The 16,102-nt window shown below is 43.7% G+C and overlaps 1 protein-coding gene across 10 annotated transcripts in view; it reads left to right on the top strand.

Annotated features, from left to right (window-relative positions):
* Positions 1-16,102, top strand: part of prdm16 (PR domain containing 16) — a 175,564-nt gene that overhangs the window by 156,242 nt on the left and 3,220 nt on the right. For 4 of the 10 annotated variants that reach the window (XR_016116589.1, XM_089009720.1, XM_089009767.1 and 1 more), the window contains 11 exons: positions 1,352-1,553; positions 1,631-1,796; positions 1,959-2,112; positions 2,842-4,519; positions 4,655-4,742; positions 6,644-6,816; positions 6,936-7,013; positions 7,991-8,160; positions 8,855-9,026; positions 12,093-12,344; positions 13,959-14,139. Coding sequence is in view for 9 of the 10 variants with exons in the window: in XM_089009720.1 (XP_088865846.1) it covers positions 1,352-1,553; positions 1,631-1,796; positions 1,959-2,112; positions 2,842-4,519; positions 4,655-4,742; positions 6,644-6,816; positions 6,936-7,013; positions 7,991-8,160; positions 8,855-9,026; positions 12,093-12,344; positions 13,959-14,139 (3,314 nt within the window). In the remaining variant the exon portion in view is untranslated. The remainder of the gene's footprint in view (positions 1-1,351; positions 1,554-1,630; positions 1,797-1,958; positions 2,113-2,841; positions 4,520-4,654; positions 4,743-6,643; positions 6,817-6,935; positions 7,014-7,990; positions 8,161-8,854; positions 9,027-12,092; positions 12,345-13,958; positions 14,140-16,102) is intronic. The other 6 variants (XM_089009795.1, XM_089009741.1, XM_089009750.1 and 3 more) reach the window with 6 other exon arrangements.

The raw sequence follows: 16,102 nt of genomic DNA, 5'->3' as shown, positions 1-16,102 counted from the left end.
AGGAGTCCCTTGAGACGTCACCCATGGTCCTAGATTAGCTGCTAAACTGCACATAATCGTCTTTCCAATCATCTCCCCCAGAGTCATTAGCCTTCTCTTTAAAACAGACCGACCCCACTGAGGTGAGTTGGGGGGGGGGGGGGTGTAGGGATTTGAAATTGTTGGTCACACTCTCTTGCAAAAGTTACACCAAAGTGCCAAGTTAAAACAACTAGCAAAATACACTCTTTGTGGAACATGTGCACGCTTGGTGTCCAAGTGTGCGATTTCCATGTTCTTTTATTCAGTGTCATGGCCTACCGACAATCATCAAGGTTGGATACTGTACATTGCCAGGCTAATGCTCTTTTAATGGGCCCAAGAAGGTCCAGCTGGATAAGCGGTCACGGTAGAATATGAGGCGTGCCTCGCAAGGTATAAGTCAATGGTGATAAACCCATTGAAATGATGGATGACTGTGTACATTGCCAAGATGGCAGGTGGGTGCTTTGGCGCCACCGTGCAGGCCCCGCTTACCTCTGCTGCTAGAGGCTTACAGTATTCTTTTTGGGAAATTGTTCAGCCGCACATGTGTCTGCTTATTTTTGTTGCGCAAAAAGTCTCCAACGCCCCCACCACCCTAGACCTCCCGCTACTGAGCTGTTGAACTCAGGAACTCGCTATTGAAAAGACTAGCCTGACATTTTTTATGCATTTGACCCCATTTGTGAGAAGTAGTGTAAAGGTTATCAACATGGAAGGAGCTAACCGCTCCCTATTGTTTCCTCCTCTACACATATGCACCCCCCTCCCCCCCCCACACACACACACACACACCCGTGTAACGCTTTCCCCTCCCAAGCAATTAACAGTGTTAATGAAGGCTGTGTTTCATGGCTAATTGATGAGCATTTCACACAATGGTGGAGTTGTTGGTTTTCCCACTTTAATGGGAGTCAATGCAGCCGTAACTCCCAGAGAGAGAGACAATTGATACTAATGAATATAAACATTGATTCATTGGTACAAATTATGCATGGAAAGAGTTTTTTAAATAAAATTAAGATCACGGTTTTTCAAACCCTGGCTCAACGCATGCAGGTGTGTGAAATTGCAACGCCTCAAATTGTCCCAAGGTGCAAGTGTGATTGTGAATAGTTGTTCATCTATCCATGGCCTGCGATTGGCAGGCAACCGGTTCAGGGTGCCCCTGCCTACTGCCTGAAGAAAGCTGGGATAAGCTCCAGCACCCCCGTGACCCTAAGCAGATGGGAAAATTAATGAATGAATAAAAGCAAAGTCATATGACTTATTTCCGCTTTATTTGTTGTAGTGACTTTGCGGCATCTCCTTTTGTGTTTCGTGCATGCAGATGAGCAGATGTACCGCTGTGAAGACTGTGACGAACTATTCTCCTCGACGCTGGAGTTGCGGCGGCACCAGAAATATTCCTGTTCCAGCGCGGGCTCCATCTTTGACAGCCTCAGAGAAGACTTCAAACAGGAGCGTGAAGACAGCGATGAGCCCGTCCACGAATGCAAAGACTGCGAGAAGATCTTCCCGAACGAGTACAGGTGAACAAAACTCCTCCGCTGCCGTTAAACATGGTGCAACTCAGAGGATTCATTTTGCTCGTTCTCTCCACGTGAAGTTTGGGCCAGCACATGATAGTTCACACGGAAGAGAGGGAGTACAAGTGTGACCAGTGTCCCAAAGCTTTCAACTGGAAGTCCAACCTCATTCGTCACCAGATGTCACATGACAGCGGCAAGCGCTTTGAGTGTGAAAATTGTGATAAGGTACAGCATACCCGGCACGTAAGTGGTGCACTGGACACACAGATCAGAAATTCTGCTTTAAAAAAAATAATAAATAATGGCGATCCGAAAGCGGCAAAAGTGTGTAAAATGTCACATGTAAAAGTGGCAGATGAAATACAAAGTGAACTTTTATGTTTGTATCAATTCTGTACACGGCAGGTCTTCACAGATCCCAGCAATCTACAGCGTCACATCCGCTCGCAACACGTGGGAGCGCGAGCTCACACTTGCCCCGAGTGTGGCAAAACGTTTGCCACTTCTTCAGGCCTCAAACAGCATAAGCACATCCACAGCAGTGTCAAACCTTTTATCTGTAAGTGAGGGTCCTTTTTGCTTTGAGTCTTTAGATGAGTCTTTGGAAGCAAACTCACCGGTTGAAAGTTTAGATTTGAGTTATTTGGTATTGAAACGGATAAACCGATACTGTGATGGACTAAGTTTCCCTATGCCAGACTTTCCGTGCTGTGTCATCAACTAGTCTTTTGCCTTTAGGTCAGACCTGTCCAAAATCCGGCCAGGGGCCCAAATTGATGCATTGAGGAGTTGCGCTGTTACCTGCGTGTGCTGAGTGATGCCATTTAGAGGCTCAATTAAGAACAGCAAATTAGTCATTGACCGAATGAACCGCCCCAATTTTCTCAAATGGCAATATTCTAAATGTATTTTTACATTGTCTCAAATGGCGACAATCAACATAACAACAATGACTTCTGGTCAACTGTTACAAAGAAATTAGTGTGAGGAAAAAGTGAGGTTCAGTAAATATTCCATTTCAATTTTCAATCAACCAAAACACATGATTAAGAGATCTGAAATTAAAATAACAAAGCAAGTGTAAAACACACAATGGCTCGCTAAAATGTATTTAAATTAATTGCTGTTACGTGTAAGGAACACACCAAATCTGGCCCCTTTTGCAAAAAGTTTGGACACCTCTGCTTTAGGTTTTCACCCCGGATTTCCAATCATACGGTGTGTCGTTGTCTGTTGTGTTTAATTTGGTTTACGCAGTTAGAGACAGTGTTAAAAAGGGTTTAACCAGGCCCTGACGGGCTTTGTCTTCTCATACCCTCAGGCGAGGTGTGCCACAAATCCTACACCCAGTTCTCCAACCTGTGCCGCCACAAGCGCATGCACGCCGACTGCCGCACTCAGATTAAGTGTAAGGACTGCGGCCAGTTGTTCAGCACTACCTCCTCCCTAAATAAGCACCGCCGCTTCTGCGAGGGCAAGAACCATTACGGCTCTCCAACAGCAATGTTCAATCCCGGTATTCCCATGAGCTCCAGTCCAATTATGGCCAAAGCCAAGTCCCACCATCCTCACCTCCCTGGTCTGAACCAGTCAGGGTTAGGCTTCACGGACTACTTTCCATCCAGATCTCACCCTCATGCCGGTTTGCCGTTCTCCCCAGGACCCCATGGCTTCCCGTCGCTCACGCATGGTTTCCCGGGCATCTTTCCTCCGTCGTTGTATCCGCGACCGCAGCTATTGCCAGCGAGTCCGATGATGAAGACACCCCTTAGCAACAGCACTCAAGAAGTCAAACTGCCTCAGAGTCCACTAGATGTCCCTGCGCTGTCTTTAGTGAGCTCCACAAATAGCAACGGAGGCAACGGTATAAGCCTGCCTGACGATAAAGATACAGAGACAAAACTGGATTTGTCATCCGGCGGAGAGGTCAAAACTAAATCAAAGATGGCAGACATTTCAGATGGCAGCGATTTGGAAGACGTTAACACCACAAGCGGGACGGACTTGGACACCACGACCGGAACGGCCTCGGGTGAAGGTTCGGACATGGAGAGCGATGGAGATAGTGAACGCGAGCACAATGGCAAAAGGCGAAAGCCGTCTGCCGTCCTGTCGCGCCAAGAAGGTCAACGGCGAGAAGACACAAACAGTGCGGCGATTCCAGCCGTGACCAATTCGGGAAACCTCTCAATGGAGCGTCCTTTTTTGTCTTCTGTGTCACAGCCCTCTTTTTTCCCTCCGCCCGATGAACAAGCACTTCCGCCCACCCCGACAAGCGCTAACGCTGCCACGGATTCCATCAAAGCCATTGCTTCGATTGCCGAAAAATATTTCGGTCCGGGTTTGATAGGTCTCCATCAAGAGAAGAAGATGGGTCCGTTGCCCTACCACTCCATGTTTCCTTTCCAGTTCTTACCCAATTTCCACAATTCCCTTTACCCCTTTAGCACTGAAAGAGGCACCTTCAACCCTGGTCTCTTATTTAAGGGAGAGCCCAAGTCGCCTCGGGAGCAGATACACAAGATGGTTTCCGGTGGACTCTGCACACCAGTCCCAACCGCAGAATCACCATTTGATCTCAGTACGAAACCGAAGGAGACCAAGTTATCGCCTCCAGCTCCAACGAACCCCACAAACTTAAACACAAACATCGGGGGTACCAGGGGCTCTTCGGTCATATCGAGCGGTGAAGAACAACCGTTAGATCTCAGTATTAGCAACAGAAGTCGAGGAGGTCACAACGGCACGGCGGGCGAAGCGCAGAATCAAAAGAACCACATCTATGGAATAGGAAAGGGCGTGTCCATCAAGGACGAGACTCCCAACTTTCCGATTCCTCACTCCCAGTCCCTGCACCAATCCCCGATGGCGCCGCACCACCAGCCGCACCACCAGCCACAGCCGCACCAACCGCCTCCTCTGCACTACGCCAAACCTTCCGCCTTCTTCATGGACCCAATATACAGGTATTTCTTCCCCGATTAGACCACCAAGTCTTGTTGCAGACGAGAGCGACGTCAAAAATTGTCGGAGTGACGGATTAGATGTTCCAGCTGATCCCTGACCTTGGTATGTAACCCTCTGCCTTGTTGTTGGTCCAGCAGGGTGGAGAAAAGGAAGCTACTTGACCCTGTGGGAGCTCTGAAGGAGAAGTTCCTCAGGCCTTCGCCACAGCTCTTTCATCCACAGGTAGTCATTAAAATTACGCTCACGTATCATAAGTAGCGGGAACCGCCAATAGGGTTTTGCCGATGGTTTACCAGACGCAGTCCATTACCGTTTGTACGGGATGTGAATATCCGTCTCTTCTCTCTTCCCACGCCGCCCCCAAAATGAACCCATGTCAGCTCGTTGCGCCGTCATTCCTCACTGCTGATGTTATGTTCTCAAGGGTTTGTATGACTTCTTCCTTTGTTTATTGACTGGCGCCTGTGTACTTCGTCACTTCTTTTACCTTTTTTTTCAGAAGACACGGCCTGTTATTGTGGCCTCTTTGATAATCACTCACATTGTTCGTCTGTCCCTAGACCCAGACTGCCATTACATATCTTGATTGCAAAGAATGATAGTATTAATATATTCTTTTTTAATGAATAATCAGCATTTCAATGGTACCCTCACTAATCTGAACCACAGCATTGTTTCAGGTGGTGGGAGCCCACAGGGCGGACTCATAAGTTAAAGCCCTTCCAAGTTGTTCTTTTTTTTAGATGTTGTGGACTGGCTGGCTAGATAATAGCACCGTGTCCATCAAGGACATCCTGTGTTTGTGTCCAGGAGAATGAGGGGCTCTTGTTGGGGGAAACTGCTTAAAATGTGACCTGGGAATCTTTGTCCTCTACCAATTGTGATGTTGCAATGTTGCAACACTCACATTTGGAGCAAATATATATATATATATATATATATATATATATATATATATATATATATATATATATATATATATATATATATATATATATATATATATATATATATATATATATATATATATATATATATATACTTGTATATATACTTGTAGTGTCTTTGAGTGGTACTACAATTGAAGTCAATTGGAATTTCGAAGAACTAGCATGCTAATGCAATCAAAAGCACCTTTTTTTTCTTAATACCAACAATTAGTAGGCCAGAGTGACATGAGAAATGAGAACCCCCACACAAATGTGGGAAGATTAGAACCCTAATTTGTCCACCACCCTGTTTCAAAAAAGCTGATATTACTTTCCAAGCAAATTCTGGTCCTCGAGGGCCGCCGTCCTACATGTTTCCAAGTCTCCCTGTTGCAAGGCACCTGATTCCCGGGAACGGGCTCATGTCAGACTTCCGCAGAGCTTGCTGATGATCTGATCATTTGAATTAAATATGTCCATTGAGCCTGTTCCCTTGAATCAGGTGCGTTCCAACAGGAAGACTTGGGAAACATGTAGGATGGCGGCCCCCGAGGACCGGAGTTTGAAACCCCTGTTCTAAGCTAAAGCTGTTTCGACATCTTGTCCTGTGTTCCACAATAAGTCTTTTAGGGACAAAGTCGAACCATGTCATTTTATTATATCTAAGCGGGTAAGCGTCCCAGTAATCCAAAAACAATACCACCTCTCTAAGAAAATTAGGCCTCCCCCAACACCCTCCCGCCATTTTGCTTGTTCTCAGACTGCAAATAAATACATTGCGAGGGTGTGTATGTCCCCGTGTCTCTGTCATCTCGTATTCACGAAATAAAGGAAGGATGTAAGCTGTTTTGAACAAATAAACTCCTACATTACTACCCCCCCCATTCTTTCCTTTGTTCACAAGTTTCTCAGGGGGGGAAATCAGCAATCAGTCGGGGTGATCCCAATCTATACTGTGCGGCACCATACGAACCTCTTGAGTGGCTTATTTAGCTGTTGTGCTGGCCCGACTGATGAGTAGACGGGTAGCATGTGGGGGGTCTTTTGACAACTGCCATCAGTGAAGGAAGCAACTCACCATTCATTTCGTATCTTTAGACTTTACGGCCTCTTTTTATTTATTCAATCTTGTCATAAATGGATCTCTCTAAATCGAAACCCCCAGCCCCACCATCTTCTTCTCATTCCTTTCAGATGTCCGCCATGGAGAACATGACGGAAAAACTGGAAAGCTTTGGTGCACTCAAACTGGACATGCCACCCAATTCACTGCAACATTCAGCTCACCCGCTCTTCAACTTCCGCTCGCCTCCCGCTTCGCTCTCGGATGCCATCCTCCGTAAGGGCAAGGAACGCTACGCCTGCAGGTCGGTGCCCTGTGGTGACAAACGTTGTCACTCAACACTTTTTTTTAAAGATGTTCAACTAAATATTTGTGTCTGTTACTCTTTCCTCTTCCTGCTTTTCTCTGCATTCTCCCACAAAGGTACTGTGGGAAAATCTTCCCCCGCTCTGCAAACCTCACCAGACACTTGCGAACACACACGGGCGAACAGCCTTACAGGTATTTTGAATTCATGTGTTCTTATTTGTGGTTTGTCATGTATGTTTGTAATTGAGTCATTCACTCGATAAAGTTTGGGGACTGAGAGGTTGAAGGTTCCAAACTCATTATAAGCTAAAATATTAGGTAGGGGGTAGACAGGAGTTCCCTCTCATCCCTGAGTTTTGCTAAATACTAGTGGACTCTGCGGTCTTGGATTTTTGGACTTAATATTTGATACTAATTTGTTGATTTTAAATAATCACTTGGTTACGCCCTCAAAAATTCCGTTTGGCTTAGCAAAAAAATGTATATTCAAAAATGCTATAGATGGGCTAATGAATGCAATTAATGTCAAGGTTTTATTACGCTTTCAACACAGGTGTCAAACTCAAGGCGTGGGGGCACGAGACGGCTCACCATATTAATTTATGTAGCCCGTGAATGCAAATTAGGCCTGCCAGCTTCCAATATTCTTCCTAAAGGGGGATAAATAGCATTCAAATGTTGCCATAATTTAGTTACCCTGTTTAGACTCATTTGAAGAATAATTGAATAAATAGTTGACTGATGTCAATAGCAGTAATCCAGTACAGCAGGTAGGGCTGGGGAGGAGTACAATAATAATACGATGGGATAAGGCATTTATTCGGTTTCACTGTCGCAATCTCTCTCTAAGGGAAAGACGTAACTACAAAGTGTCCCGTGACAAAACAAGAGTTTGACATCCCTAATTGAAATAATGGGTCTTTGAACACAAACGGTGGGGCAACACATTAAGACAGATCATTTTGCTCCGTTATATATTGACAAATATTACTCTACCTTACTGACCCTCCTTCACAACGTATGTCCAAAAGTGTGTACCAAAAGAAGGAGCAGCGCAATGTCCAGTGATTGAATGTTCTGAGTTACGTAAACGGTCACAGAATAAATGAAACACCACAACCGCAGAGAGACTTTTTGATGAGCAGTGTCATCTTGTACACCCCCGGCAGGTGTAAGTACTGTGATCGCTCGTTCAGCATCTCGTCCAACCTGCAACGGCACGTTCGAAACATCCACAACAAGGAGAAACCCTTCAAGTGTCACCTGTGCAACCGCTGTTTTGGTCAGCAAACCAACCTCGACCGCCATCTCAAGAAACACGAGCACGAGAACATTCCCGGTAGGGGTCCCTTCTTAATAGAGACTTCATTGGAGTTATTTCGCCTGCCTTGTTAACGGTCTGACTGATGAACGGTACACATTAGCCATTTGGAAAATGTTAAATCTTACCCTTAATAAAATTATTAACGACTCAAAAGTAAATAAACATGACATGCAAAATGGGAAAGCCACTTCATTCAAGAGTTCGCACTTACTTACTTCTCCATATGCTTTGCCAAAAACAGCCTCTTGACACCCAGCATGGAAGTCAACCACGCTCCAAAGCCATTTTAAAGTGAATCAGTCTTTTTATTATTTAGTTTTGTTTTTATTGACGGCACTGAATGGTGAACATTTCAAAATAAGAGTATTAAGACTCAAGAAATGGACAGAATGTGTCATTTTATTCTTCTCATTAAAATATTGTAAATTGGTGTGACATCAGCAAGCAGTTATTCATTATTTACCGAACAGCCAATTCATTCAAAAATTGTGCAGTCCTCCAACTTTGAAACTTTTGCTGATGGAATGCAATATGACTTCCCTTCGTAACAGCTCTCATAATAGTCAATATTCATAATTCTCTCATTCATAACATACCAGATGTCTAATAATTATTAAACTAAACACACGCCGTCTAGCCGTGTGCGTGTGTGTGTTTGTGTGTGCATTAACGTGCGCGGTTGTGTATGTCTGCACGCTTTCCCCACCAGTGAGCCAACAGTCTGGGATGCTTTCCAACTTAGGAACCACCATCTCCTCGCCAAACTCCGAGCCGGACAATCATGCACTTTTAGATGAGAAGGAGGACTCATACTTCTCAGAAATCCGAAACTTCATCTCGAACACTGAGATGAACCAGGCCTCCAGCTCCACTGACAAGAGGTAATAAAACACACGCACACACACCTAATCAAGCAGAAAATATTGTGCTGAGAAATAGTGCAACTTGTGTCAACAAGTATTCTGCACCAGTCGACTGATTTTTGTTCTGGTTGTAGTTTACTACCCAATTTCTATAAATGAAGCCTAGTGTTTCACAATAATAAAATATGTAAATAAACATGAAATGAATGATGAAAGAACCAGCAACATATTCGATTCAAAACAGTCCCGTGATTCCATCTCTTTTTATATCAAGGGAGTTTATATCCTTCCTTCTTTGTGACTTTTTCTGGCCGTCGCGCCTACTGCAAGTGAATGTTTAATCAACCGCGCCCTCGAGCGTTTCAAAATTGAACTGCAACAATAAAAAGGGCCAAACCATTCTGTCTGTCTATTTTAACACGAATATTGGAACGAAAGTGTATTATTATTATTATATTGATGGGAATAGTGATGGGAATAAAGTGTGGTCCTGTGATTGAAAACTACATGCGCTTAATAAATGTTTTTTAACCCAACATACAAACAAATACACCAACCGAGGACACAGTAGTGTCAGCAGGAGATGCCAGATCTTTGAGATGGTGGCTCTTCCCCCCACCCCCCGACCCCCCGCCCCCCGGACGTTACAGCTATTTGGGTAATTTTGTTGAGAACAAGTTCATTAAAAAAACCTTGTAGTCTGGAAACTCTAAACTTTTAAAACTCTCTTTAACAAAAAAATGTTCTTTTTTTTACACGGTCTCACAGTTTACCACCCCCCCCCCCATCACCACCATCATTTTGGGCGAGCAGACTTTGTGGCATTTAGCTTGTCTGCCATCTGGGATCAATACCGAGTCTCATCCACAACAAGGCAACTTGACATTTTAATATCAGTAATTCAGACTTAAGTGTTGTGCTTTCTGTCCACCCCGCCAGACAGCTGTGTGTTTATTTTCTCTTCTGAGTGACTGAAGCCAAGCGCCAAACATGCGTGACTATCTATAATCGCTCCTAACTGCCCTTGTGACCGAGTTACGGCACATTAAAACATACCGTTCAAGTCATGGCACGGCTTTCAATTTTCAACAAAAATTGCTCCCGAGTAAAAGATGCCGAGTCAGCTTCCGTACTCCCAGACAAGAAATGATTTGGCTATTTGCATCCATGCAGTGTTGAGATGGAATAGGAGAGAATCAAGGCTTTGAGATGTCCCTACATTGGCCTCGTGTTGAAGCATTTATCCAGAAGATCCACAGATGATGGAGCTCTTCAACCCCCTTGTCCATCCCCTGTTGCCCCGCTAACTCAAACAACCCACTGATGTGTTTAGACTAAATGACAAAACCCAGGGCGCCACCTAGGTCAGAGCTACGCGTCTTTCCTTATATGCAGGCATGGACTTTTTCCCAGCTAAACAGCCTGGCCATTTGATTATAGTGATATTTAAAGGACAACCGACGTCACTTTTTTGTTTTTTAACTGACATCAGAAAAACGTTTTATAGCATCTAAAATACCCAAAACACGCAGTATGATATTTTTAGTCAAATGCAAAACACCGATAAAAATGACTTAAAGTGTCCAAAATCTGCAAAAAATTGAGCTGCGAATTGGGCGTTTTCAGAAAGTCCCGCCCCCAGTTCGTGACGTCACGCCAAAACGTCTAGCATTGCTAGTGAATCAAAACAATTGCTTCAGATTCAGAGAATATGCTTCTTTTTACACATCCGGTTATGAATATGATTCAAATACTTCTGAAGAGGAAAGCATACATGTTTGCAATCGAGTAAAGAATTTATATGTGCCATTTTGAGGCAACATTGGGGGAAAATCTCTCAACCAAAAAAAGAGGCACAAAATGGCGACCTCCTGTGGCCACCTCCGTTTCCACAGGCTGATAAATTCCTTATATGGCGCTTGGACGCCCTCTTCTGGCCTTCTGGCGGCTTTTGGGTGCAACACGAGGTCCCCAGACCAAACAAGTACAGCAAAATACATTGACGTGATGGAAGGACCGCTAGAATGTGTCTTTTTTACGGTCCTTTCGTGACGTCACGTACGGACTCGTCACCAACTCAAAAACAAGACTTCCGGAGTATTCAACGCGAGTCTTAAAACGTAAAATATAGCTATATGTGGTTGAATCTTTGTAAAATACGCTCAGTAGAAGTCATTTTAAGCCATTTTACAAATTATGGACATAACTTGTCCGGAGACGTCGGTTGTCCTTTAATGTCAATCGAAAGAAGAGTCCAATTTGCCATGTTTACCCACCCACAGCAAATGACCCAATCCTATACCCGTGCACGCCTCCCCAGAGGTAATCCTGTCTTATTTGATAAATGTCCACTACGCTGCAAAAAAAAAAAAGAAAAGAGTAACTTTGCAGTCCCACAGGAAATTATATCATGAGCAATGTCATGTCTGGGGCTGATGAAGGGGGTCAGCTGGGGTTCTGGTTGGAGATTGTACAGATGGAAGGTCAGAAAAGTGGCAAGTTGATCGGCTATCGTCTTCTTTTATTCTCGTATAATGGACTGTATTGTGCTACTGCTAACTAAAGCGAACTCATCTCTTGTTTCTTTTCCAAGGATGTGGCCACTATGTTCTTGTGTGCCGCATATACTTTTTACTGAGTCACTTTTGACACTTCTGAATACATTAGAGCACCTCTCTATGGGAAAATAACTCCTCCTAATTCCTACAATTGCAAAATTTTAACCTCCCCAAAAAAATCTATCAGAACACATTTAGCTATAGTGGGTTTCATCTGCATCAAGAACAGCAGAAGATAGCTGAGAACCGTGTTTTTTTTCTTCTCGAACAAAAATATTCCCAATTATGAAAGGAAAGCCGGAACGATGACGACAAAAACAGCAACATTTCAAAGGCTTAATAATAATAATAATAATAATAATAATAATAATAATAATAATACATTTCATTTATAAGCACCTTTCAAAACTCTCAAGGACACTTTACAGTCACTTTTTTATTTTTTTCTGTGGGTGAGCAGCGGCAGCCATACGCGCCAGCGTTCACTCAGCCCGGAAGTAACTTCCCCCCTTTTTAATGCACACAGATCTGACTCGATCGAGGAGGAGCACCCGAGTGGCCACAGGTTGTCCAACTCCAAGTCGGCCCTTCAGGGTCTGGACGAGGAGGAAGAGGAAGCTGAAGGCGATGATGAGGAGGAAGAGGAAGGCAGTCTGACAGAAAAGTCGCACGATGAGGCTCCAGAATCCCTTTCTCCAGTCGCAACCCGCGCCTATGAAGAAGAGGAGGACGAGGAAGAGACTACTCCGTTATCAATGAGCTACGAACACTCTCGCAGGTACACATTTTGTTTTACTCGCTACTACGTATTAGCAATTTGTGGCCCTTTTACACAACCCTTGTGCTCGTACCATTTGCGGGCCATTGCGCAGGTTCGCATCCGTTTTTTGTTTTTTTCCGCTATCAAACTTGGCTTTGTCACAACATAACAACAACATAACACAAATACTAATTAATCCCCAACATGGCAGCATATTAAAATGACACCACGGAATGTCGGCTTGAAAAGACAAGACAAAAAGTGACATTCGGAATATATCAATTGATTTCAAGATAATACAACCTTGTTTGGTGTCACAATGGGGAACAGCAGCAAAATGAGGAAAAACAAAATATTGGAGCATCTGTAAAGGCAGACACTCTCATATATACCATATATATTTTATATATGTTATAATCTATATGTACAAAATATTTAAAAAAATAAAAATATATAAAAACAATAAGAAATATTTTTAACTCACTCACAGCCATTCACAAATTTATTTAAAGGACAACCGACGGCTCCGGACAAGTTGCGTCCATAATTTGTAAAATCACTTCAAATGACTTCTACTGAGCGTATTTTACAAAGATTCCACCGCATATAGCTATATTTTACGTTTTAAGACTCACGCTGAATATTCAGGAAGTCTTGTTTTCGAGTTGATGACAATCCCGACGTGACGTCACATTTGGAACGCCCCTGACCGAGAAAGCGACACACAATGCATTTTACGGTACTTTGTTTGGGCTCAAAACTTCGTGTTGATCCGTGTTGATGGCCAAATTAGAAGGAAAACACGTAAATAACACGATGGTGAGACGACTATTTGATATTCCCTGACACAAATTCCCCGCAGACAAATCAGCCCATTTCCAACGGAGCTTGGGCGCCATCTTTTGCATTTTCTGGGACACTACATTGCTGTCATTGATGGCTCGAATTGATATGAGAGGACTCCTTTAATCGATTGCAAACATTTATGCTTTCCTCTTCAGAACTATTTGAATCATATTCATAACTGGATGAGTAACAAGAAAGCATCTTCTCCGAATCCGAAGCCATTGTTTTGATTCTAGAGCAAATCAAGACGTCCTGGCGTGACGTCACCAACAAGGGGGCGGGACTTTCTGAAAATCACCAGTTTCGAGCTGATTTGTGGCAGATTTTGGACACTTAAAGTCATTTTTATTGGTGTTAAAAATATCAGCCTGAGTGTTTTGGGTATTTTAGATGCTATGAAACGTTTTTCTGATGTCAGTTAGGAAACAAAAAAGTGATGTCGGTTGTCCTTTAAGCGTTCAATAATGTGCATATGCATATGATGGGTACCGCTAACAAAGTTAAGAACCACTGGTCTACACAATATGCCCTTCAATTGGATAGCGAGCAGTCCAGGGTGTCTTGTCCCAGCCCCGTTACAGAAAGCATGTGCCTCTTTGTCTTGTCTCCCTTTCTCACTTCTGATTAATTCTTCCTGTCTTTTTCCTCTTCCCTTCATTCAACTAAACATCCTCCTCCACCATTTTCCTCCCGCCATTAATTTCCCACTCACATTCCCATCGCATCCATCCACCCATCCACATCTGGCCTATCACGCTCAACGCCCCGTCCCCTCCTGGCGTGCAGATGTTTAGAGGAGGAGGGCTCCATCTTGGACCTTGAAGGTCTATCCAGCTTTCCCAAGGGCTTGGATGGCTTACGTAAAGCGGCCGGCGATGAGCAACATTTTGACGTGAAAGACATATTTAACACCTCGCTAGAGTCGGAGACTTTGAAAGAGACGTTGTACAGGCAGGCTAAAACCCAGGTAGGTGAATCCAAGGCAGAATATGTCAAGTGCGGTGGAACCTCTGAGGTCCAACGACTATCATCAAAAATCATTCGAACAGTAAAGTTGTTCACATATTGACATTCTTAGCCATCATGGAAATGTAAAAAAAAAAATGAATACAAGCTGCGGTCAGATCTCTAGCAATAATTTTCTCTCCCACGAGAGGGCAGCATTTTGTAGTGTTTTTTTCCTTTTTGTATAGCCCACAGGTGTCAAAGTCAAGGCCCGCGGGCCAAATCCGGCCCGCCACATCATTTTTTTCGGCCCGCGAAAGCAAATCAAACTTGTTAAATTCCATGATGATTGCTAAAATCTGAGCCAAAATTTCATATTTTTGGATGTCAACCACAATAAAAGTCATTATTCTTGACTTCAGATTTGAAAACGAGTTATTCATTAATTTGCTGTGTGCTCGATATGTAATATTTGAAGGGATTTAAACATTCTAATGGGTTCCCCAAATTCATAATGGCCCTCGAGAGGAAACCATAACTACAATGTGGCCCGCGGCAAAAAATGACTTTGACACCCCTGGTATAGCCGCTCCCATTTCCATCGCAGATAACTCTACAGCCAAATAAAATTGACAGTTGTTTTTCTGATGAAAGAAGAGATTTTATGTATTATTATTATTATTATTATTATTATTATTATTATTATTATTATTAAGGTTTCTTAAGGGCGGCCCGGTAGTTGAGTGGTTAGCCGACTGGCTTCACAGTGCAGAGGTCGCCGGTTCGCGTCCCGGTCCGGCCTCCCTGTGTGGAGTTTGCATGTTCTCCCCGGACCCGCGTGGGTTTTCTCCGGGTCCTCCGGTTTCCTCCCACACTCCAAAAACATGCATGGCAGGCAGATTGACCACTCCAAATTGTCCCTAGGTGTGAGTGTGAGAGTGACTGTTGTATGTCTTTGTGTGCCCTGCGATTGGCTGGCAACCAATTCAGAGTGTCCCCCGCCTCGTGCCCGAAAACAGCTGAGATAGGCTCCAGCAACCCCCGCGACCCTAATGAGGAGTAAGCGGTACGGAAAATGAGATGAGATGAGATGAGATGAGATGAGGTTTCTTACGCTGCAGTGAATGTTCATGTACTGTAGTCCTAAAACTCAATATTCTGTGGGTCCTGCAATTTGAGTGAAAATGACAAAAACCCTGGCACTGGAGTGGACACATTTTGCACATCGTCTGGCAGTCAATGAGTTAACTGTAATCCAAAAAATGATGACCCCTGGAACCATCACACTTATTGTACTTTACGATATTTTTTTTCCTCTCTCTTTCTCTGTGGGAGCTGAACTTGTGTGTGGGTTTACGCAGCTGTTTGCTTGTTCACTTTAAAATGAACTTTAATCCCCGTCAGAGGTTCCACTGGGAGTTCTTAACAGTGTGAATTGAAAAGCGTGACTTGTTTGTCAAAACACACACGCATGTTCTGAAAAAAAATGGGCGTGGTCTGCATGCTGCATGTTTTTTGTTTTTTGTGTGTGTTTTGCTAACTGGGCTTAACTGCATGGATGTTCAGTTTGCCTAGTCAAGGTTTTTTTGGTTATTTTTTTAAAGGGAAAATCAACCCCAAATTGCTAATGCACCCTCACTAGTGGAAACACAGTACAGTATTCTGATTCATATTTTATTTCTACAACGTTTTTTTTAATATTGTCAATTCCACCTGTAAAGCACCACCATATTATGATGAAAAAAATAGATAGATGGATGGATGGTGGATAGATGGGGAGAGAGAGAGAGAGAGAGAGAGAGAGAGAGAGAGAGAGAGAGAGACAGAGAGAGAGAGAGAGAGAGAGAGAGAGAGAGAGAGAGAGAGAGAGAGAGAGAGAGAGAGAGAGAGAGAGAGAGAGAGAGAGAGAGCAGAGAGAGTATGAGAGGGAGAGAGAGAGAGAGAGAGAGAGAGAGAGAGAGAGAGAGAGAGAGAGAGAGAAGGAT

The sequence above is a fragment of the Hippocampus bargibanti genome, linkage group LG01 (genome assembly GCF_051943395.1).
Source record: "Hippocampus bargibanti isolate YZ-2025 linkage group LG01, ASM5194339v1, whole genome shotgun sequence".
Taxonomy (NCBI): domain Eukaryota; kingdom Metazoa; phylum Chordata; class Actinopteri; order Syngnathiformes; family Syngnathidae; genus Hippocampus; species Hippocampus bargibanti.
Note: the sequence above shows the minus strand (reverse complement) of the source record. Positions and strands in the feature narration are given on the sequence as shown.